This window comes from Pinus tabuliformis, chromosome Q (genome assembly GCF_031772625.1).
Source record: "Pinus tabuliformis cultivar Carrire ecotype Pingquan chromosome Q, CPIR1, whole genome shotgun sequence".
NCBI lineage: Eukaryota > Viridiplantae > Streptophyta > Pinopsida > Pinales > Pinaceae > Pinus > Pinus tabuliformis.
In genome coordinates, this window is record NC_142296.1 from 861,567,446 (window position 1) to 861,593,232 (window position 25,787).

Sequence of the window (25,787 nt, forward strand, 5' to 3'; positions counted from 1 at the left end):
CAAAGAATAACCCTCCAAGCAAAGTCAAGTCTCCTCCAAGCATGTAACACCCCCAAAGAAGCCATTCGAAGCAAAGATAGCAAATCGGCCTACAAAACAGCAAGTTGGCCTAAAGGAGGGACAATCCTCTATATATAGAGACTATCCACTCCTCTAAAGAAAACGCACTCACACCTCTGAAATCTGCGAAGAGAAGAAGGCAAGAAAAGGGTGAAGAAAGGACGAAGAAGAGGTCTCCAAGTGCAACGAGGAAGGTGAAGCCTAGACCGAAGTCAAGAGGATTGTTTTCTAGGGTAGAAAACAGTCACACATGCGAGAAACAAAAGCATCCCTACAGGCATAACCGCAACAACATAACAGCCTTATATCTATCTTTGTTTGGGCTAGAACATAGGCCTAAAAGGGCCTCCCACTCAAGTGAAGAAGCAAGGAAGAAGAGCGAAGGTAATAGGGTTGTTCTAAAGCCTATTACAATCACACATCCGAAGAGAAGGACAATGTCTCTGTTGTTATATCAACCCTCCCATTACAGTCATTCAAGTTCGTTGGTTGGTGAAGAGAAGGAAGGGATCATCATAAGGAAAGGGTCTCATCAAAGGTATCTCTTCTAGAGCAAGTGCAACAAGATCTAACAACAATTGGAAGGAGGACGAAGTGCTGGGAAATGAAGTGCCGAAAGAAGGAAGTGTCGGGGAACAACGTGCAGAAAGGAGGAAGGACTGGTTTGTGCTTGGAGGACATTCTAGTCAAGTGTCTAGGGTTTGGCATTGATCAAGAAGAAGCTTCAATAAGAGAAACTTACTAAGGGGTTTTCCTCTCAAGAGAAGAGAGGTTTTGGCCCTGGCAGAGAGCCAACATCTTGTGTTCTTGTTCTTATGTTTTTGGTAGCAGTTTGATGAAGTACACACGTGCATTAATAATAAGAAGAGGATTAAGCTAATGAGATAAAGGAAAAAGACTCCACAAATTGTTATCAAGTCAAGAAGAATCACACTACGCCTAATTGCCCTTGATTCTTCAACACACACCACATAATTGTGGATAATCCTTAGCCCCATACAAGGCATTGTTTGGTGGTCTGCGAACACCACCTCTTCCGATAACCTCCTGCAAAGTGTGTCGATCATCCCATGACCCCATGCACAACCAACATACCCAAATGACCCATGGAGTTCCCTCACAAACTAACTAGCCACTGGTGTTGACTGAAACTCCCCTAGAAAATGCGTTCAATCAACCATTTGGTCAACTATGCCACCGATCCCGTAGTCAATTTGCGTATGTGGGAAATGGTAGGTAGTCCCACCTAGATCCCAGTTCCAACCTTGGCCTCCAATATCCCCAGTGCCTGAGCGCGCCTGCTGACCCTCACTTCGGCCTAGGTACCAACTCAAAATCTATCGCCATCCAACCCCAAAGGAAGGTTCGAAAGCACAAACTCCCGTATGCGGAGCTATCCCCCCATCCTGCGAATGCTACCCCCTGCAAAGCTCATGTTGTCTCCTCTCACTGATCTGATCATCACATAAAATTTGTCTATGTGACATAGCCTCTCTCTCACCAATGTGTAGAGGCAAACTACTAGTGCTAAAAGCGTTATCTATGTTTGTTTGAAGTGAGTTGTTTCGATGCTCCAATGTGCACTCTAGCTGTACCATTAGGGAATCCAACCATTCCCCAATGTGAGTCAGTTTGGCTGCTAACTCAGCACAAATTGTTCTCATGCCCTCCAGCTCCTCGTTCTGTTGTAGAATGGCCTCTCGCATTGTCGTGGCCTTCCTTTTCAATGTTATAAGGCCGTTTGGAACTGATGAAACTGCTACAAGCGACCATCATCTAATACCACTATTATAGGTGATTTTGTCACATCTGGTCAATAGGCCTTCAAACAAGATCATTCACATCCTTTGAACACTTTGTCATCCTCCTTACACAAAGCCGTAAGTATGCCTCTCTTATATCCCTGAGGTTTTGCCTGAAACTGCCTCATTTCAGTCATTTTTAGGCCCAAGCACCGTGGCCCCTCATTGACTTGTGTTCACCTACAGGTTGTCCTACTTTGGGCCTACGTTGATCACTTATAGGTTTCCCTATGTTGGGGGTGCATTGATTCTAGAAATTTGGGAAAACAAAAAAGAATGCCGAAGCTTCCTCTTCTAGAAACTTCCAGGATCTGTTGTAACTATTTACCCTGGATAAAATTGTCGAATCCTATCCTATCCTACCTTGGAGTTTTCATCCCTTATTCGTTGAGCTCATCCTCCCATTAAGAGTGGATCTCAAGCCTAGATTGGTAAAAGGATAAGAATTCATGAACTACCTCCCTCGTCTATATATTTACAACCATCCATAAGCAAGTGGTTGGCTTTTGGAGACTGATTCTACCCTTATGTTTTTGCTATGAGAGACATTTTTTATGCATTAAGGTGACTAGAGGTGCACTTTGTGGCAAGGAAAGGACAAGTCAACTTGGAGGAGCTCTCCTACAAGATCAACACCTATTTTTGGTTGTAACTCACTCCATTTCTATTAATGCAAAGAGTTATTTGTTTTCTTATATATGATGTTATGATTTCATATATTTCAATACCATGTTGATCTATTGGATAAAGTGATTAGATGATGCTACATAGATTCTGTTATCTATTTACTTTAAGGAAAACATCAACTTCCTTGTCTTTCTGTTGTTCTTGGTCAGTCCACCAGGCCTAGGGAAGATACTTCTGTCTGCAGTCGTAGATTCCGCATCAAAAATTGGCGACCATACCGGGGAACGGTGTATTCCCTTGGTGGTTTCTTTGTCCATTGTGCTTGTCTTACCTCTTCTTCATACCTTTACTATCTTATTCAGTTAAGAACAAACCTAGGAAGACCTTCACTGAGTTTCAATTGCAGTTTTTGTGTCGGAATGTTGCATCCCTTGACCAACACATTCTTTGGTTTAGAGACAGAGCGTTGCACCCCAGTTGAACCTTCTTTGTGCTTGCATTGCAAAGCACTGGTGCCTCCTTGGCACCTACGTTGGCCCTTGTTTATGCACACATTTTCTTTTGTCTTGATTTTCTCTCTGATCAACCTTCTTCTAGTTGCTCTTCCTTGAGTCTTTGAGTGTCTTGTGGTCTCTCTGAAGCCTCCATTTGGTTTTCTTTCATTTTTTTAGTGCCTTTGGTAGTGATTTGTTTAGATTTTCCTTTGTTCTTCTCATTAGCTAGTTTGCAAACTAATTTTATTTGATCATTGAGTGCTTAGATGAATTGGTGTTTTAGTCATCATTCTGAAGAGTTTGTTTGTATCAGTGATTAAACTTTGCATCTTAGTTATCATCATTTTCGTAAATTAAGTGGTTGGAAAAGAAAAATCTTCGCATTGGCATTTAGGGTTTTGTGTGTGCCTCAACATTGGAATAGTTGCATTAAAAGGGAATTGTACCTTGCACATTGTTTGCTGCATACTCTTTGTCCCTTCCCTTCCTTAGATAGATTTTCATTGAATGAGAAAGATTTCATTTCCTCACGCTATTTTGCATTTGAGGATATTCAGGTGAAATTCGCGGGGAATACCAAAATTGAAATTTAATTGAAGGTAAACATTAAAATTTATTGAATCAACCTAAGGAGAATTTGTAACATTAATGCAAACACTTAGAGGTCTAGGCTAGAGATGTGTTATGACATTGTTAAACGTAGGAGTTGTTGTTGTTTTCTAGTGTTGTATCCTAGGGGTGAAATCCCATTCCACATGCATAAGTGTATATGATCATTCTCCACGTACCTTCGGGTATATTGGATGGAGCTCCACGAATGAAAAATAAATGGGAACGCTCTCATCGAACGATTACGCATTAGATAACACTACTATTGACTGCAATTCCACGTATTGTTGAGTATATTTTGGAAGTCCCCTATAGGTTGCTATCCTCGCCATAGGTAGCCGAGTCGGCGGCCTTGTATACCATGATACACCGAACACAACATTCGGGGAGATTTCCTGCACGTATGTTTATTCCTTGGTTCGCCAAGGTGTATATTGCAGTTCACGGTAGCTTGGTAATCCTTTGTGTATATTACCCTCCTTTTGGTTTATTATTGCGTTAATTTATAAAATTTACTATACAATGTGGAAGAACAAGTTCCCCCACTCCGTCGTTCATGTAGAATGCAAAATAAGCCTCTTCTTCCACCAGAGGCTACTCCTGACCATCGTCAAAAGCATAAGAAGACACAAACTACCAAATCGGGAAATTCAGGAACTACTTCTGGTCCTCCTCTTGAATCTGATCAACTAGAAACATCTTTCCGTTTGAGTACTGAGCCCGAGATTACCTTTACATTTTCCGGTGAATGTGACACAATCGAAACAAAAGTACCTGAAACCTTATTACCTGAGGTTATTGAACCTGAGGTGCCTTAGCCATCTTCACCTATTACTTCAGGACCTTTCCCTTCTCTTTCTTCGTCTTAGACAGAACCACCATCCATATATCTTGGACCCGATGGTGAACCTCTTCCACCTGGTCTTGTGAGCATTGAAGAGATCCCACAGGAAGAGCCTTGTCCTTCTACTCTTGTTCATTGGAGTGGACTTCATTTTTATCAGACTTACCCTCTTCCCCCTTCTCAAACTCTAGCACAAACTCCTTTACTTGATTCTTTTGACTCACCCGCGAATTTCCGCTGCAATCTTCATTGGGATTGTTAATCATGACTAGATCCGATATGGGTTCCCAACTTGTGTCCACCACTATGGTTGAGACATCAAATGTTGCTTCCTCATCCATGTTTGCAACATCAATAGGGGCACATCTATATGGTGGCTCGTCCGTTCCACCTGGCTATCAGTGTTTATCTGATACCTTCTCTGGTGTGGCTTTTAAAATTTAAAATAAAAATTTAAACCCTTGGATTGCAAAAAATCTGGACAGTATCCCTGCAAAAATGATTTTGAGGCCAGATCTTACCCTCCAAGGCCTAGATCTGGCTTCAAATCAAACTTCACCTTTAGATCTGCAACCTGTACCTGAAAACAAAAACACCCAGAACCCAGATATACAAAAAATAAATAAAACCCAAGAAAACTCAAGTCAGAAAACCCAGAAACTTTATAGATCAATGTACAGGAATGACAGATCTATCAGATCTGGAGAGTGTGAGTCCAACCCCGCTCCTAGATTTGATAATCTAAGGCTCTTAATAGCCAGATTTATCAGTTTAGCATAGATTTTTTTTTTTTTTTTTTTATTTTTTAAGTTTAAAACAAGTTGCTTAACCCCAAACCCTTCATGCATCACCAATAAAAATTTTATGATAAGCTCGGGATCAAATCAAGCTGGGCTCTTCAGAAAATATAGATCGAGAGTTGGCTGGTCCAACCGAAAGCTTCTCCTAACTCCCGAGGATCCGAAAATCAAGATTTTCCTGCAAAACTCAATTCAACCATCAAAATAGAGCGAAAAAACAATAATAAAATTAAAATAAATAGAGATACCTACTATTATACTCAAAACTAAATTTATCATTTAAACCCCAGTGATTGAGCAAGATACTTGTACTCAAATCACTTTTCAGAAGCTATCATCAATGGATAAAAAGAAATTTATGCATGAAAATGACACATCTTATAGTATTTCCATGAAGAGTAACACCGGTGAAAAGTTAACCGCAAAGTCTTTCTTTATTATCAAAAAAAGATTGCAGGAGAGCTTTTAGCTTAGCTCACAACTCAGAGATCAGATGGATCAACTAACAAATGACCTCCTATTTAAAGATAAATATTTCAATGGCTAGTTCGAGTGATTCTCCTTAAAGCAATCTCGACCGTGGATGTGGATTAAAATTTCTTTTAATCTCATCCGTCGAAATACTAAATTCTTGAGGAAATTTGAATTTTTCAATTCAATGCATTTTAACTAACTCAAAAATAAAAATTTTGAGTTAATTTCCTCAAAAATTTGACTTGGACTTAAACCCCAGAGACAAAAGGCTTAAGATTTAGCATAATAATTAATTTACCGTAGTCCCGGGACCTTTTAAAATTTGAATTTTAATGACTGACGAATTTTGCCTTTGGAAAATTTAAATTTACCTAGGACTTAGAATTAATTAAATTTATGGCTTAGGATTTTAGTTAATTTTTGGCCAGAAAATTTAATTAATTAACTTATGAGGGGATAAATTATTTTTCCAACCCTCAAGACACTTTACATCATAATTTTCATATATTTTACATCATAAGGGGGAAAATCGATCTATAATAGGCCCTCACAGACTATCCATTTCTGCGACACAAATATAATCCAGCAGACCAAGCAATTTGTAATAAAATAACTTAACCAAATAGTTAGGATTATTACCAAATCACTTTTACATGGACTCGATCTATAACACTAGGACTCGCCTAAGATCCCAGTGACAAAATACATTCCGGCTCTGGGGTGAGACTGAAGCAAAACTCTACCGACCATTCGAGAATGAACCGGTGAGACAAAAAACCTCCCAGAATGTAGATCTTCATGAAAAAAGTAGATTTAGCTAGGCAATTACATACATGACACGGATCTACTGAGATTATTTATATCATATACATGCAGAATGGACATTGTAACATGATAATCAGGCTAATGATGATAGCTGAACGGTACGGACACATACAGGTGCTATCCCTTTTGCGAAAAAAGGGGGTGTACTACTATGGGTCGTTGACACGTAGTGGTCAACATCTGGCTCTACTTGGGGACGCGTTGTTGCACTGTAGGAATGTGAGAATCCAGAATCTGCATCCACGTAATACACAATATAAAATAAGTAGCGTCCATTCAAAAATCATCATATAACATTAAGCATAAAAAAGATATAAGCTCTTCATTTATTAACTAACATGAAAAGTAAATATAATCCTAAAACAGAAATGAAATGCTGAAATGACAAGGTGTAGGGTTAGAGATACAATACAAAGGATGCCTAGTGGCATCAAATGTCATCTTTGAAGAATAGCTTGAGCATTTGGCCATTTGCAGGTAAGTCAAGTGGTTTGCCATACAATCTGCGCAAGTGTAATGAATTTGGCCTAGCAATGTCTCGGATAATGTATGGTCCCAACCACAAACTCTCAAATTTCTTATGCTTTCCTAGTTTTTCATTCTTGCGATCCCAAAGGAGTACCATATCTCCAACCTACAAAGATATAGATTGAGATGATTTATCAAAGTTTTTCTTAATGTTAGATTGACTTCTACACATATTATCAAAAGTTGATCTACGAGTTTCATCCAACTCCACAATCTGATCAATTCTATTTTGAACAACATCTTTATTAGTAGAAAAATGCTGAAGGATTTGACAAGCTGGCAATTTCTGGTGCACAGGGAAAGTTACATCCAAGCCATAAACTAATTCAAAGGGACTTTTACCTGTAGCTTTCTTTTTAGTAATCCTATCTGCCCATAAAGCATACTCGATTTTGCTATCCCAAGATCGCTTATTATCTCCTACTATCTTCTTCATAATGTTATGAGATTTTTATTACTTGATTTAGCAAGTCCATTACCCCGAGGATAGTAATTTGATGAACGAGATAAGCCAATGCCATACTTGAAACAAAAAGATGAAAATTCTAAAGAACTAAAAGCCTTGGCATTATTAGTAGTGATCTTAGCAGGGACACCAATTCTAGTAATGATATTATTTTCAATGAAATCCATAATGACCTTTTCAGTGTCATTCTTAGTAGGGATGGCTTTGACCCATTTAATGAAATAATCAGTAGTAGTCAAAATCCATGAGTAGCCATTGCTAGAATTTTCATGAAACTTCCCAATGAATTCTAGAACCCAATGCTGAAAAGGTGCCTCCACAACCACAGGTTGAACAGTTGGCAAGCTTGACAACTTCTAACAAACTTATGCACATAAGAAAAAATTGACGACCAATAATAACCAACTCTCAGAATTTTTTGGGCAGTAGTTCTAGCAGCATAATGACCACCACAAAATCTTGAATGAAACTTAGAAAGTAACTTCTAGGACTCAATTTCATCAACACACCTAAGTACTATTCCCTCAGGATTTCTTTATCCAAGGCCATCCTTCATGAGGCAATACTTAGTGGCTTTTAATTTATAAGAGCCCTTCTCTTATGAGTGACTAATGGTTAGGACATGTAAGATTTAACAAGTAATAAATAATGTCCTTGTACCACTCATGCTCTCCTAATCTTTACAGCTCATGGGAAGATGAATCGTTAAGACAAATCAAACCAAGAGGTTTCTCATTACCTTCTGTCATCATTTCAGCTAAGCCTTGACCTTTGACTAACTTGGTGGGCCTAATCTCTAAATCATATTCTTGTATTTTAGTAACCCACCTAGCACGAGTCCCTAAGCAATTAGTTTGAGTCAATATATCTTTAACCGCAGAATGTGGGACAAAAGTAATGATTTTGGAATAACCCAGATAAGTTCTGAAATGCTTAAGAGAATTGACTAAGGCATAGGATTGCTTTTCCATGGTATTATAATTTAATTCAGAATTTTGAAGTGCTCTACTCATGAAAACAATAGGTTGCTTGTGACCATCCTTATTTTTCTACAATAAGACACCAATAATGGTATCTTCAGAAGTGAACGAGAAAATCATGAAATCCTTAGAGTAATCGGGACTAATTAAAACAAGAGATTTTGCAATAACACCTTTGATTTCTTGAAAACCCTTTTTGCCGTCTTCTTTCCATAAAAAATTTAGATCCTTTTTCAGAAGACTTTGAATAGGCTTAGCTACTTCTGTGTAATTTGGAATAAATCTTCTAAGAAAATGTGTTTTTCCAAGAAAAGACTTTAGGGATTTAAGATTATGGGGGAGAGGAATCTTTTGGATTGCCTCAACTCTTTCAGGATCAATCTTGATTCCATCTTTAGAAATGATGTGACCAAGTAATTTCCCTTCAGTTACTCAAAAAATAGATTTAGCCAGATTTAAATAAATCCCATACTCTACATTTATCAAAAACTTGCCTAAGATGACCTATATGACTAATACCATCCTTAGAAAAAACATTAAGATTATCCTGATAAATTTCAATAATATTCCCAATTAAACCCTTGAAGGCATAATCCATAGCCCTTTGAAACATAGCTCCAGCATTGGTTAATCCAAACGACATTCTAATATATTCGAAAGTACCCCATGCTGCAGTGAGTGTAGTTTTGTGATGATCCTCTTTCTTCCCTTATACCTGATTATATCCAGAAAAACCATCTAGCAATGACATCATTCTAGAACTAGTTACTCTTTGCAACATAGTCTCCATGTTTGGCAAAGGGTAATTATCTTTCTTACATGCTAGATTAAGGTTTCGAAAATCGACACAAAGTCTTATTGTACCATTCTTTTTCCTAACAATCACCAGGTTGGAACACCATGTTGAATGCCTTGTTTGACCAATAATTTCTGCCGCAAGCATCTTGGAAAGCTCCTTTTGAACCAAAGGGGCTAACTTAGGATTGATTTGCCTAAGCTTTTGATGAAAGGGTTTAGCATTTTCATCTTTCAAGGGGATAATGTGCTCCATGACATCTTCCCTATAACCTTTTAATTAATCATAATAAAATGTTAAAACATCCCGATATTCACGAAGTAAATTGGTGAACTTTTTCCTTTCTTCATCATTAGTACCCTTACTAATTTTGATAATCTTTGGATCACTAGAGTTACCAATGTTTACCTCGATGAATTTGCTTGGATCCGTTTTATTTTCTTCTTTCATCTTTGTGGCATCGTGCCGACCAAAGTGTTGTTCTAAAGGAATCACATTCCTAGGAGTAGGATTTATAATATCTTCATGATCATTAGATCCATCTTCCTTAGAATTTATCCAAAAATTTTTAAACTCATCCAAATTATCAAGAAAATGAATCACTTGTTTTACGTCATCAAAAACTTGCGAATGCTCTGAGTTATCTGGAACAGGGGGCCTAAATATAACTTCCATTTTTATCTTATACTTCATCAACCCATCAGATAACTGCAAAGTAGAAGCAGCTACGGCAAGCTCATCTACCGAACTATTATGTTCTCTCGGGATAGCCTCAAGGTCAAGGGCATCAAAGTATCCCATAGTATCCCATACAACATTTCGATAATTCCTTAACCTTTGATATTTACATGTAAATCTATTTTTAATTTTCATGATAACCAAATCATAATCCCCCTTGATGCTTAAGCAACTTGATTCTTAAAGCCTTTGCCAACTCAAGGCCCAACAACAAAGCTTCATATTCAGCAACATTGTTGGTTGCTTCAAATTCCAAATGATAGGGAAACTTGAAAATATGAGCAAGGGGAGATTTTAAGGAGCAAGGGGATGGAGTGCAGGCAGCGATGGATGCAGGTGGTAGGGGTTTCGAGGATGGATTGACGAGAGATAGGCAGATATCAGACATCGTTTGAGGGAGAAAACACAGAGCTGCATGTCCATGTGCTGAGCTGGACGGAGTAAGAAAGGAGTGCGATGTGCAGGTCGACGATGGGGAGCAATGTTCAATGAGTAGGTTAGAGGACTGTGGATAGGGAATGAAAGAAACGTGTGTAGGTGGGTGAGGAAAAGGCCTGCGGGTTAGATAACAGAAAGGAGATGAGGGAGGATGAGGAAACTCGACGACGGGAGAGGATGGAATTGCTTGACGATGGGAGGATGAGGTCAAGGAACGATGAGAAGAAGGAGCGACGTAGGAGATGTGACAGTGGAGAAATGGAAGAACAGGTCGACAGAGGGCTTAGAAATGGCAACGGACAGGAGCTTTAACGCGTTTTCCTTTTGCAGATGATGCAGGTCAGACAGCGGATCCAGAGGAGTGATGAAAAGGCTACGGGTTAGGGAGTGAGGCAGCTGTAAGGGCAACTATAGTGACCCATCTTAAATTACTGATTATTAGCATGCTTCCGAGACGTGTGTATGATAGCTACATACACATGCATCGCAGACATTGCACTAGTATACATACTAATTTAATTATATAAATGTCTATGTAAGAAAATGAATTAGTTTTTAAAAGTATTAATTAATACCTTATTTGTTAAGTAGTACAATAAAATATATTAATTTAATTTCATTAATAAAATTTTACTTAAATAATAAATAATTATTATTACAATGGACAAGATTTATTTTACTTCATAATCTTTGGGCAAGTCATGCTAAGGTATTTAAAATAAAATCCTCTTCTCGAAGTCGGTTGAGAGGATAAAGTTAAAAATCTCATTTAATGTATAATGACCAACTTAAATAATAATATCTTAATAGATAAGGTTAAATCTTAAGATTGATTGGAGGAAAGGGAGGTGGGGTTTCTTCGGAGGGAAGAAACCTTCCCTATATAAAAATCTAAAGGAGAAATAAGAAGGGGGTTTTTTTGGGGGGGGGGGGGGGGGGGGAAATTGGGGGAATATATGGAAGAAATGGAGACTCTGGAAGAAAGGATTGGGAATGAGTCTTGGACTCAGATTTTAGTTATATATCTATGAGATTTAGGTCTTGTTCTTGGGGTTTTGGGCACGGGGGCTAGAAGACTTCATTCTTGAAGTCTTCTGGGTCTGGGAGCCGGAGAGGTTTGTCCCAGATTGGCTGGGAGGAATTAGTTGGTTTGGAAGCAGAAGCTCAAGACTAGATTCAAGATTCAACCTTGGATCGACTTTGTCAACCAAGAGAAACTAGGTATGTGAAGTTGTTTAATTTTATACATGTAGTAATGAACTTTTTATGATTTACATATGATTGATGTAGATGAAACTTATGATTAATATTTAATTGATGTAGATGAAACTTATGATTAATATTTAATCGATATAGATGAAATCAAGTTTGAGAAAGGAACCAAGTTTGAGAGGTATGAACTATAAAAGATGGACTATATGATTCAAAGGAAGGATTTATATCCCTTATGATGGGGATATTCGAACCCCATAGAGCACTTTATTGTGCACATCCAGGCATACAAAAAAGAAGTATGCCGACAAAAGGGAACTCTTCTTTTGGTTGGGCATAAAGCACAATAGTGTCTAGTTCGTTGCAAAATGCCTTGAATGCCAACAAGTAAAAGGTTGGCCATTGTCACCCAACCGATCTACCAAAACCACATGATGTTCCTACGACCAAGTGGGAGATGATTTCTCTGCATTTTTTCGTAGGAATAACTCTTAACCTACAAAGACACAATACCATTTTGGTTGTCATGGATAAACTAACTAAAAGTGCCCACTTTATCCCTGTAAAAGTTACTTGAGAAATTATTGCCATAGCTCGAGCATTTATAAACAAAAATGTTAGTTTCCATAGAGTACCTAAGAATATCATATTGGCTAAGGATTCACGACTCACTTCAAGGTTTTGGACTTGTATATAATCAGCTTTAGGAACCCAACTAAAAAAAAAAAACCATCAAAGTTCGAAAGGGGACAAACGTGTCAACCTAGTTTATTAGACCATTTAAATTTATTTTTTTAAAAGAATTAAACCTATCACATAGCTCACACATTTTATAAACTTCAATTGAAGGAACTACCAGCATTCGACGAAAGAACATTTATGGTCGAACCATTACATATATTGAATCGTAGGGTTTAGCTCAAGTGCCACCTGATGCACTAGGTTAAGGTCCGATGGGACAAGTATAGTCCTAGATTTCCTGCCTAGCGAGATAAAAAGACCATGCATTGGAATTATCCCAACTTGTTTTCATGGGCTATCATTCTGAAACTATTTATAGCTATGAAGAGTTATGCATAACACTGTTATTTTAAATGCTTATGCTTTGTCATGTATGATTAATTAAATATGCACATATTGTTGGTACATGGAAACCTCCCTGAATAATGTTATGAATGAGATTTCTATGTATTATGTTTTATTTATGAGCATATGTGATAATGTTAAAAGACCATAGATTTCTTATTATCGATGAAATGGATATAATTATAGTAATCACACTTAACTATTTAATGTGAAAATTAATTTTAGGTATATTGGTTAGATGTAGCCAAGTTATGTTATATAAACTTAAAGATCAATATTATAGATGTCAACAAAATTTGAATGTTGGGAAAACTATTATTTGGATATAGTTTGGTTACAAATATATATCGATACATATGTTATAATGTGCGGACAAGTATTTATTCGCAGGTGCTATCGTTATCCAAACTGACTACGTGATGACAAAACCCCAAGAACAGTTGAGTCTCAATGAGAGTCCATGATAGGGTGTTGACCCTGATGTTACTAAGAGGGGTGGAGGTGTTTCCCACTGTTTATTCTCAAAAACCTGGAGTCATGGGAGGACTGTGCGAGTCACGCTCCCCTAGACGTGTGATGATGACTGTCGGATACCTACTGGGAAATCAGATCGATATAGTTGACGATGTCACCCTTGGGGTTTATGAATGGTTGGATCAGTATAATTGATCCCATGACATATTCCAGTAGAGGACGGATAGGATGGGAGCGAAAGAGATTAGGGAGGATATAATGATTTTAAAATAGCTTGGGAACCTAGTTGGGACAAGATATGACTATTAAAGTTGTAAACTTATAAATGTTCAAAAAAAAAAATTTACATTGTCCTCATATTAAACAAAAATTTAATCATGGGACATAATCCTTCCACAAATTATATTAATCGTCAAAATAACTACTAATATACTATATAAACTCAACTTCGGGACAGATTTTTTTTGAAGGAGGGGTGTATGTAGTGACCCATCTTAAGTTACTGATTATTAGCATGCTTCCGAGACGTGTGTATGATAGCTACATACGCATGCATCACAGACATTGCACTAGTATACATACTAATTTAATTATATAAATGTCTATGTAAGAAAATGAATTAGTTTGTAAAAGTATTAATTAATACCTTATTTGTTAAGTAGTACAATAAAATATATTAATTTAATTTCATTAATAAAATTTTAATTAAATAATAAATAATTATTATTACAATGGACAAGATTTATTTTACTTCATAATCTTTGGGCAAGTCATGCTAAGGTATTTAAAAGAAAATCCTCTTCCCGAAGTCGGTTGAGAGGATAAAGTTAAAAATCTCATTTAATGTATAATGACCAACTCAAATAATAATATCTTAATAGATAAGGTTAAATCTTAAGATTGATTGGAGGAAAGGGAGGTGGGGTTTCTTCGGAGGGAAGAAACCGTCCCTATATAAAAATCTAAAGGAGAAGTAAGAAGGGGGTTTTTCTTGGGGGGGAAAATGGGGGAATATATGGAAGAAATGGAGACTCTGGAAGAAAGGATTGGGAATGAGTCTTGGACTCAGATTTTAGTTATATATCTATGAGATTTAATTATAGACCTATGAGATTTAGGTCCTGTTCTTGGGGTTTTGGGCACGGGGGCTAGAAGACTTCATTCTTGAAGTCTTCTGGATTTGGGAGCCGGAGAGGTTTGTCCCAAATTGACTGGGAGGAATTAGTCGGTTTGGAAGCGGAAGCTCAAGACTGGATTCAAGATTCAACCCTGGATCGACTTCGTCAACCAAGAGAAACTAGGTATGTGAAGGTGTTTAATTTTAACAAGGTATGTGAAGTTGTTTAATTTTATACATGTAGTAATGAAATTTTTATGATTTACATATGATTGATGTAGATGAAACTTATGATTAATATTTAATTGATATAGATGAAATCAAAATACCAGGCCTCACAACAACAAGGGCTGCGGATCTGAAGAATAATGCAGCATAGGAGGAATGGAGGACTGCGGACTTATCCTAAAAAATATTCGGAATTTCTTTAGCAAGACTGCGAAACAAAAATCCCAGGCAACAAAAAAAAAACCCCAGAAATTTCCCAAAAAAAATTTTGTTTAAAATTCTCTTTCCAGAACTTGTGATTTTTTTAGAAAATTTGAAACCCTTTAGATTGTAAAACCCTTATTAGATTTTTTCTAGATTTGAAATAAAAATTTAAACCCTTGGACTGCAAAAAATCTAGACAATATCCCTGCAAAAATGATTTCGAGGCCAAATCTTACCCTCCAGGGCCTAGATTTGGCTTCAAATCAATCTTCACCTTCAGATCTGCAACCTGTACCTGAAAACAAAAACACACAGAACCCAGATATACAAAAAATAAATAAAACCCAAGAAAACCCAAGTCAGAAAACCCAACAGGAATGGCAGATTTATCAGATTTGGAGAGTGTGAGTCCAACTCCGCTCCTAGATATGATAATCTAAGGCTCTTAACAGCCAGATTTATCAATTTAGCACAGAAAAAAATATTTTTTTTAAAGTTTAAAAGGAGGTGCTTAGCCCAAAACCCTTCATGCATCACCAATAAAAATCTTATGATAAGCCCGGGATCAAATCAAGTTGGGCTCTTCAGAAAATACAGATCAAGAGTTGGCTGGTCCAACCGAAAACTTCTAACCAGTGTTGCACACATCGCGATCGGGATTTAATCGGCGCCGGGAAAAAAGCGGAAAAAATCGTTAAAATCGGGAAAAAATCGGAAAAAAGCGGGAAAAAATCGTTTGGCACAAAAATATTCATTTTTTTAAAAAAATTGAAAAAAATTGAAAAAAAATGAATATTTTTGTGCCAAACGATTTTTTCCCGCTTTTTTCCGATTTTTTCCCGATTTTAACGATTTTTTCCCGATTTTAACGATTTTTTCCCGATTTTAACGATTTTTTCCCGCTTTTTTCCGATTTTTTCAAAAAATCGCGATTTTTTCGATAAAAATCGTTATAAAAAAAAGTGGCGATTTTTATGTATAAAAATCGCGATTTGAATCGGCTAAATGAAAAAATCGCGCTTTTACGATAAAATCGCGATTTTATCGCGATTTTAAAACACTGCTTCTAACTCCTGAGGATCTGAAAATCAATACTTTCCTACAAAAATCAATTCAACCATCAAAACAGAGCGAAAACAATAATAAAATTCAGATAAATAGAGATACTTGCTATTATATTGAAAACTAAAATTATCATTTAAACCAATGTTGTTAAAAGCGCGATCGGGATTTAATCGGCGCCGGGAAAAAAGCGGAAAAAATCGACAAAAGCGGGAAAAAAGCGGAAAAAAGCGGGAAAAAAGCGTTTGGCACAAAAATATTCATTTTTTTTCATTTTTTTTCAATTTTTTTAATATCTAAACCATCTACAACATAAAATAAATACATTGACACATAAATATGATAAAAAAACTAATATATAAGATGTTTAATATCATTTCTAGCATTAAAATCACACATAACATTGAATCATGTCCTGAATAGTAAGTCCTGAGTCCCAACTCAGCCTCAAAATATCAACAAAAAATATGATAATGTATCTCATCATGTCATAATGTCATATACAATAAAATGAAAGTCTAATCCTATTGATTTCCTCTGCCCCTCTTGCGAGAAAATGGCACAACTTTCTCTTTCCCTCTAGATGTAGAAGCTGGTGCCTGTGCTGGTGGAAATGGCAGTGGAGTCTGACGTGCTCTAGAAGCTGAAGAACTAGTAGTAGCAGCTACAGGAGGCTGAGGTGGACGGAGACCACGTCCTCTACTGGTGGTAGTGGTAGCCCGGGTAGGCGGTGTCACCTCCTCCTCCTGCTCCTCCTCCTCCACCTGCTCCTCCTCCTGCTCCTGCTCCTGCTCCTCCTGCTCCTCCTCCTCCCCCTCCTCCTCCCCCTCATCCTGCACTAACCAATCATCAGTGGGATCCATGAGAGGCCTCTCGGTCTCAACCCTCCATTCAGCAGTGGTGTCAATCCCATCCAATGAGATGGCTTCCGTATCAGGTGTCTTCTCTAGTTGTCTCACCCACAATCGAAGATTGTAGTAGACATAGACCATGTCATTAAGTCTATGGGACTCCAACCTGTACAAAGTTCATGAAATAATAATTAATAATTAATATTATAAAAAAAATATTGTTTAAAACTTTAATGAATTCAAAAATTTATTTGGAAATTTGCAATATTTTAAATGTTTAAGTGTTAACCTATTGCGCTTCTTGTTGTGTATTTTTTCAAATACACTCCAATTGCGCTCACATCCCGAGGAGCTGCATGTTTGGCTGAGGATGCGTACGGCAAGCTTTTGCAAAAGGGGTACTCTGACACCATACATCTTCCACTATGCGTCTACAACAAAATTACAAATAAAATTTTAAATAAACATAAGAAAAAAATGGAATTTGAAGAGACAATGAAATTTGAAACAAAGTTACAAAGTAAAAACTAAAAAATACCTGGCATTTTAATCGTCCTATCAGTGACAGCCATCTCAAAGCCAAATGTGCCACCTGACATCTTATATGTCTCAATTTGTCTAGAGATCTCTATTCGTTCTTCTGGAGATCTCACCATCTTCTGGACACAGGTTAATAATCCTTCCACGACCTCAACATCAAAATCAAACCCACATGCATAAGAAAATGCAGGGTTCAGGAAAAGCCTAGCAGCATGAATGGGACGATGGAGTGTGTTGTTCCATCGCTCATCAATGACTTCCCATAGAAGGAGTTGTCTCTGAAACCCATCATCTCCCTTATCATCATAGTAGGACCGAATGGCTTTTTTGGCCCTGTCTATGGCTTCATACAAATAGCCCATTGCGGGCTTCTCACCATCAACCAACCGGAGAACCTTTACCAAAGGTTCAGTAACAGCGCACACCTCCTGCACTCCCGCCCAGAAGTCTTCCTGGTATGAAACTAGTCTGCACACGGCCTCTCCTTCTGGTTTGCGGCTCATTGACGAAGCACGCCACTCCTCTGAAAGAAACATTCTCTTCAAATCCCACATAGAATTCAAGAGGGATTGAAGAGATATGAAACTCGTCGCAAACCGTGTAATGGCGGGGCGCACCAACTCTTTGTTGTTGGTGCATTTTCTCATCAAGCTAAGCACAGATGTGTGATTGTAAATAAATTTTGTGATGCTTTTTGATGAGTCAACAATCTCTTTGACAAAGGGAATTTTCCCTGTGTCCTCTAACATCAAATCAATACAATGGGCAGCACAAGGTGTCCAAAATAAAGTAGGATGCCTGTCCATAAGCATTCTACCAGCAGCAACATAATTTGCAGCATTGTCCGTTATGACTTGGACAACATTATCTGCACCCACCTCCAAAATAAACACATCCAACAAATCACATAAAGTTCTTGCATCTTTGATTTGATGAGTTGCATCAATAGATTTGATAAGCATAGTCCCCTTGGGACAACTAACCAAGAAGTTTATAAGGGTTCTCCCCTTTTGGTCAGTCCAACCATCTGACATAACAGTGCATCCTGTTTGTGCCCATGATGCCCTAAAATCCTCCAATCTTTGGGTGCAGTCACGCTTTTCATCTTGAAGAAGCCGGCCTCTGAAATCATGAAGAGAAGGGATTTTGTACCCTGGGCCAACACTGGCAATAGCATCAACAATAGGTTGGAAAAATGGATTATTCCTTATAATGCTGAAAGGAATATCACTCCAGAGGAGAAATTTTGTCATCAACCTGTTAGCTTGTTCTTTTTCAGTTCTTTTTAGCATTGAACCGATAGTTGGTTGTGAACCAGGTGTGGTTCGAGGAACAAAATATGATGATGCAGCTACCGGATTGACTGACGCTGCAGTAGAACCAGTGCCACTTGGCCCACTTCCTTCAGCTGACCTTTTTAGTTGCCTTTTGAGTTCTTCTTTGGCCTCTCTAGTGTGCTGTAATTCTCCCAATGCTCTCATGGCTCTTTGGATAATTTCAACAGTTGTATTTAGACAGGGCCACACATCATGTCCAGGGATTTGTGCAAGGTGGAACTTCAACCTGTACACCCCCCCGAATATCTCCTTTCCACACAACTTGCAATACAAGTTTTGTCTATCATTCGGAGTTTTAGGTTCACCATATTCCCAGAAAGGATCCAATTTCCTTGGCATGTTTGTTTTTGAATTTTGAATTTGCAAACCTATGGAAAAATAAGGATTAGGAAATAGGAATTTAGGATTACATAATACAAATTACAATTTAGCATTTACAAAATTACAAGTTAATTATTTCCAAAATCCCAATTTCCAAACCCAAGTTACCCAACCAAATGCCAATGGCAAATGCCAAAAAACAATGAAAATTCAAAAAAAATAAACAATGTTTAAAATGAGAAAATAAAAATAAAAAATTGGTTCTCATAGTCATAACAAATTACCCATCCCAAATCAATGAAAAATTACAAAAAATTCTTTAAAAACAATGAAAAACAAAGTTTTTATAGAAGCAAAACAAAAAAAAATTAATCTACATACCTTTTTTATGGACAAATTGGTGATCTTGTCTTGGATTTATCCTAAAACCACTTGGATTCGCTCCCAAATTCGACGGAAACCCTTCAGCTCCTCTCCTCACCTCTTCTCCTCCTCCTCCGCGCGCAGACAGCACAATGACATAAAAAAAATCGTTTTTTGCCTATTAAAAGCCCGCTGCCCCGACCATCTGCGATTTTTTCCATAAAAATCGCGATTTTTTCGAAAAAATCGCGATTTTTTCAAAAAAACGCGATTTTTTCCGAAAAAATCGGTATAAAAAAAAGGCCGCGATTTTTTGGTATAAAAATCGCGATTTAAGCGGGTAGGGGAAAAAATCGCGATTTTCTGATAAAATCGCGATTTTATCGCGATTTTAACAACACTGATTTAAACCCTAGTGACTGAGCAAGATACTTGTACTCAAATCACTCTTTAGAAGCTATCATCAATGGATAAAAAGAAATTTATGCATGAAAATGACACATCTTATTGCATTTCCATGAAGAGTAACACCAGTGAAAAATTAACCCCAAAGTTTTTCTTTATTATAAAAAAAGATTACACGAGAGCTTTTAGCTTAGCACACGACTCAGAGATCAGATGGTTCAACTGAAAAATGACCTCACATTTAAATATAAATCTTTCAATGGCTAGTTCGAGTGATTCTCGTTAAAGCTAAGTCATCGGATTCATCCTAAACCCCCTACGAATCTCGAATCCAGCGAATCCAACACGATTCGGTCCGGATTCATGTCCAAATCATATGGCATGTCGTGTCCGTTTCCGACACGTCGAATCCGCGGTCGTGTCACGATTTTCAAAAGTGTGTCGTGATTTTGGGACACGTGTCCTGTTTCCAGGACTCGCTAAGCTCAGTGCGGGAATGAAAAGGGCGTGTTTGCTCATTAATATTTTCATTTGGCAAGTGATTTGTGCTGTTAGCAAGTGATTTGTGCTGTTGCAGCGAGGAGTAGAGCATTTTGGCAGCTTCATGATCAAGTCTAGGCCCTAGTATTGATATGTTATTCATGGTAATGTTAAATTCTTAAAGTAAAAGCGACACTCCTTGATATTCATTTTCATCCTTTTACTTAAATTTTTAACATTACCATGAAATGACTCAGGATGTTTGAGAGTGGTTTCGGCCTCATTGGATTTCATATGGAGAAAGTAGAATTTTAGATTTCATTCAAAATCCAGCAGACTTATTAGTTTTTCAGGATTTTAGGATTGGAGGATTGCAATGTTTCCATTGAATTTTGTCATGTATTAGGGTATGGAACTCGTATTTAATCAAGAGCACCAAACCAAGAGCTTCTAAATATGTCGCTCCCGCTCTCGTTTCCGCTCCTGCTCCCACTTTCCCTCCCGCTCGCACGTAACATTGTTCCTGATGATATGGGTCTGGACACCACTGTTTAGTTGGCATTGGCCAACATGGATCTCAATGATCCAGTGCTAGACCCTGTTAGATTTGATGACTTAGAGGGGTCAACCTCCATACCAGCAGATGCAGAGGCGACTATGGATATAGGGGAGGAGGAGGATGCAGAGGAGAGTAGTGGGGACCATGATGATGGGGACAGTGATGCTGATTGATGCCTTGAGGCTTGTATACCTGTAGTTGTTTTATATTTTCTATTTCTATTTGCCATTGGCATTGCACCAACACTACCTATGTAAAACATTTTGATTTGATGACTTAATGAGAATACTACAGTTGTCAGTGTGTTTATCTTACTATCTTGTAGTTGTAAGTTGTCTTTCAGCTATGAATTATGAATCATGATTTAAATTTTTAATAGATTTATCATTTATGTGACCAGTACCACTGACATTTATTTGAATTTTGTATGTACTATGCATGCTAATAGCTATAGATGAAGATCTATGTTTGAAATCAATAAATTTGTATCATTAATTAAAATTTGTGTAAGAAATATGATAATATCTAATTTTTAATATATATATATATATATATATATATATATATATTAATAAAATAATATATAATGTGTCCTAACGTGTCCTGTTCCGGGGGTCAGCGTGTCCGAATCCGACACCACGAATCTCGAATCCTACGTGTCCCGAATCCCCGTGTCAGGTGACTTAGCGTTAGAGCAATCTCAACCGTGGATGAGGATTAAAATTTCTTTTAATCTCATCTGTCGAAATACTAAATTCTTGAGGAAATTCAAAATTTTCAATTAAATGCATTTTAATTAACTCAAAAATAAAAATTTTGAGTTAATTTCCTCAAAAATTTGACTTGGACTTAAACCTCAGGGACGAAAGGCTTAAAATCTAGCATAATAATTAATTTACCTTAGTCCCAGGACCTTTTAAAATTTGAATTTTAAGGACCGATGAATTTTTCCTTTGGAAAATTTAAATTTACCTAGGATCTAGAATTAATGTAATATTCATAATTAGCCATGGCTAATTGGAGTATTCGATTTTGCTCAATTTTGCCTTCTATAGTTATTTATAAATAAAAAGGTGAGGAAAGGGGGACATAACTCACTTTTTGAATAAAGTCACTCTCTAGTAGCACAACGTTGTAACTTAAAAGGGGAGCCAAGGGGGCCAAAGGACCACGTAGAGAAGGGGGCCCACGTAGACACTTGGAGGGATTGCGCAGATGGAGGAGCATGTGGCAAGAGAGAGGCTACGTTGGAGGAGGTGGGCCTTAGGATTTTGAGAGAGGTCAACGCTATAAAAGAGAGAGGAGCCTCCTCATTTTGGGCATGGGATTATGTTGCATTTGAGCTACTCATTTCGACTTAGAGCATGCTGGCTGTTTAGCCTATCTGCAGCACTGTTTAGTGCATCGAATGTCTCTGTTCAGAGATCTCACTCTTAGCCCCAGGGGACTTCGAGTGCCTGCTCGGACAAGGTAGTTTCATCAATATTTTGCAGCAGGAGCGATCGCTGGAGTTGAGGAGGAACTAAGCATTTTGATGACCGCGCAATCTTGAGAGGGGAGGACGCAGTGTCTTTTGGTAGGAGCTCCGGATTGGGTTTATGTGGAGGATTTGAGCTTGGAGATTGAGCAAGGGATCAACCCTTGCATATTGGAGGATTTTGGCAGAGTCTCGGGTAGAGTTTTGGAGGATTCTCTTCAGGGGCATCACAGAGCCTTGAGGGATAGCGTAGATCCTCAAGGGGGTGATTTTCGGGGTTCAACTATCTTAGAAAATCTTTCTGGGCTTTTCTGGGTTTATTGAGCAGAGGTTGATTCCAGAGTTTCAGCATTTTCTGAGGAGGGGAACAACCCCAAATCCTCACTTGATTCCAGTAGTAGCAGCAGCGTAACAGTTCTCTGGTAGCTTGGACGCAGTTCAGAGAGAGGCCATTTCCTTACCATTCTCAGTGTATTTCTTCACTTGCCTTGTGCAAGTCGAGGTGCTATCTTTCTGATCGCCTCTTGTACTCTTTCCATTACTCAGTATAATAAAATGGCTTAGCATTTCTCTCTGCATTTTTCGAGTATCTGCTTATATTCCATGTATACATTATTGTATGTTGCACTACTATTATTGTATGTTGCACTACTGTTATTGTATGTTGCACTACTGTTATTTCTCTGGTTGGAGTTTGCTTGTGTTTGAGGGATTCCCCTGATAAGGGATATTACAGTGGTATCAGAGCATAGATCTGGATCAGCCTGTGGAGCTAGCAGTCTATGACATCAAGGGAGAAGCCCTACATCTGTAACAGAGGTAGGAAATACAAAGATATTGAGCGTAGGTTGGAGAACACCCACGGAGAGGGAGACTGTGTTCGAGTGGTGGACACAGAACAAGAGGAGCCTATGGTAAACACAGAGGAGGAGCCTGTGGTGGACGTAGAGCAGGAGGATCCGATGGCAGATGAGGACGGGAAGAGATTTACGGACATGCTTCTCAAATCAGTGCAGGATCTATCAAGGTAGATCGAGGTGATGGAGCAGAGATTCACGGCAGTGGAGGCTAGACAGCGTGAGAACCCATGGGTTTTCCAGGTTGGTGAGGGATCGGGTACATCCTACCATTTTCCAGAGTAGGGTGCCACTCAGCGTGATACTACTCAGCAGATGGCCTCACATGTCCTTACATGCTTTACCATGCCCACTTTCCTAGGAGCAGATGCAGAAGCCGGAGCCCAGCAGGAGGCAGAGCCCGGTCATATGGGCGATTATTTTGCAGAGTACCAAGCCTATGGGCAGGAGTTCAGGGATGCTCTCTCATTCAGAGACTTTGTTCAGCTCCAGCGGGATAGTAGACCCCGCGACCATCACAGAGGATACCGGCATTATCATGATGGAGACACCCACCACACAGCTAGTAGATTCCACTTGCCTACGTTTGATGGCTCATCAAACAGTTCGGCAAAGTTTTCGTGGAGAAGTTGGACATCTATTTCCAACTTAATCAGATGTTGGAGACAGAGGCCATCAAGGTGGCAACATTACATTTGGATGGTGAGGCCCAGGACTGGTGGTTCCATGGGTTGGTTACACTCGGACACCCCACAGTGACGGCATATGCCGAGTTCTCCAGGAGACTAATAGAGAGGTTTGACCGGAGGGATCTGGAACAACACTTTGCTGAGCTGACGAGGCTCAAACAGACCGGGAACCCAGAGACCTACATTGCAGACTTCTTGAGGGTTTCAGTGATGGTGCCTGATCTATCCGTGGCACGGAGGATCTACATGTTTGTTGAGGGGTTAGCAGAGCCACTTCGAGGTCTAGTCAGATCCACTAGACCAGCCACACTCCAGGATGCTATTTGCAGGACCCGAGACTTACAGGATGCCTTACCCAGGACTTACAGGATGCCTTACCCGGGACTTACAGGATGCCTTACCCCCAGAGACAGGCTTTCCAGCCTAAGGGGAAGGATGTGAGGATTCCGCCTCCAAAGCGGAATCCAGGACGAGCACATATTGATGATGATGCCAGGAGGGAGCTGAAGAAGAAGCGGTTGTGCTTTACCTGTCAGGAGCTGTGGGCACTGGGACATAGATGTGCTACTGGCAAAGCACATTTTATTGAGGTCTTCTCCGAGAGCAGCGAGGAAGAGGATGAGGAGGATGATGTGGAGGCAGGAGATAGTCATGCCGCGCAGGATCCTTTGCCACCTCCACCACTAGCAGCAGGTGGTGCAACTTTAGAACCTACCGGACAGGCCCTTGCAGCATTGCGAGGATTTCCCAAGTATTTGACGCTGCACGTACGAGGGAGAGAACGTGGCCAACGGGTATCAGTTTTGGTTGACAGTGGGGCAACCCACAACTTCATCGATGCACAGATGGTTGAGTGGAGAGGTATACAGATAGAGAGCTTTGATGGCTTTTCAGTTTGGTCCCAGGAGATCAGACCATGGTGTGTGCTTGTTATGTCCCAGAGTTATCAGTGACGATGGGCACCTACACATTGACTGACCACTTTTTCGTGGTCGATATTCCGGCCACCAACATGATACTGGGTGTTCAGTGGCTTATCACTATAGGGAAGGTCACGACAGATTGGAAGACCCTAGAGATGGAGTGGGATGATGAGAAGACAGGGAGGCACGAGAAGATACGGGGACAACACACTTATTCGCCTCAGACTGTTCCGGCTCATTGGATGGAGGTAGTCTTCCGGAAGGGAGACATAGAGTGGGCGGTGGAGCTGCGTGCATCAGAGGCAGGGACTACAGGGCAGACGGTGCACCCAGAGATACAATCCATCCTTGACTAGTATGCCACAGTGTTTGGGGAAATTCCGCTGGGACAACCACCAGACCGGGGGTTTGAGCACACCATTGAGCTTGAGCAGGGCATATAGGCAGTGATTACTATCCCCTATAGGCATCCCAAGGCCTATTGAGATGAGATTGAGTGGTCCATTCAGGAGTTGCTTGCTCTTGGGCACATTTGACTGAGCATGAGTCCTTTTGCTTCTTCCATGGTGTTGGTGAAGAAGAAAGACGACACATTGAGGATGTGCATTGACTACAGGGCCCTGAACAAGAAGACCCTGAAGAACTAGTACCCCATACCCAGGATCGATGAGTTGAGAGGAGCACGGTTCTTCTCAAAGATTGATTTGAGATCTGGGTACCATCAGATTCGCGTGAGGGATCAGGACATTCCCAAGAGCGCCTTCAGGTGTCACTATGGGCACTTTGAGTTTTTGGTGATGCCTTTCGGGCTAACCAATGCCTCAGCTACATTCCAGTCCTGCATGAATCACATCTTCCGCAGTCACTTAAGGAAGTTTGTGTTGGTGTTCTTTGATGATATTCTCATTTACAACAGGACTTGGGAGGAGCATCTCCAGCACATTGAGACAGTGTTGCGCATCTTGGAGGAGCAGCAGTTCTATGCCAAGCTCTCCAGGTGTGAGTTCGGGTTGACGGAGATGTTGTACTTGGGACACTTCATAGGGGTGGACGGAGTGAGAGTCCACGAGGAGAAGATCAGGGCCATCAGAGATTGACCGGAGCTGAGGAATGTGACAGAA

General features: G+C 39.3%; 2 protein-coding genes across 8 annotated transcripts in view; one reads left to right on the forward strand and one right to left on the reverse strand.

The window, feature by feature from the left end:
• The window catches only part of LOC149222262 (putative membrane protein YBR220C), a 464,638-nt gene that overhangs the window by 223,688 nt on the left and 215,163 nt on the right, over window positions 1-25,787 (forward strand). The gene's annotated exons all lie outside the window — the stretch shown is intronic.
• Window positions 16,274-17,131, reverse strand: LOC149222264 (uncharacterized). The gene is made up of 2 exons (XM_089383065.1): window positions 17,005-17,131; window positions 16,274-16,881 (listed from the first exon to the last, which is right to left on the reverse strand). Exon 2 carries the CDS (start codon window positions 16,854-16,856, stop codon window positions 16,389-16,391), a length of 468 nt encoding a protein of 155 aa, XP_089239191.1. The 5' UTR covers window positions 16,857-16,881; window positions 17,005-17,131; the 3' UTR covers window positions 16,274-16,388.

Coding starts and splice junctions, on each gene's coding strand:
- LOC149222264 (XM_089383065.1), bottom strand. CDS start 16,856: ATGGTCTATGTCTACTACAATCTTCGATTGTGGGTGAGACAACTAGAG.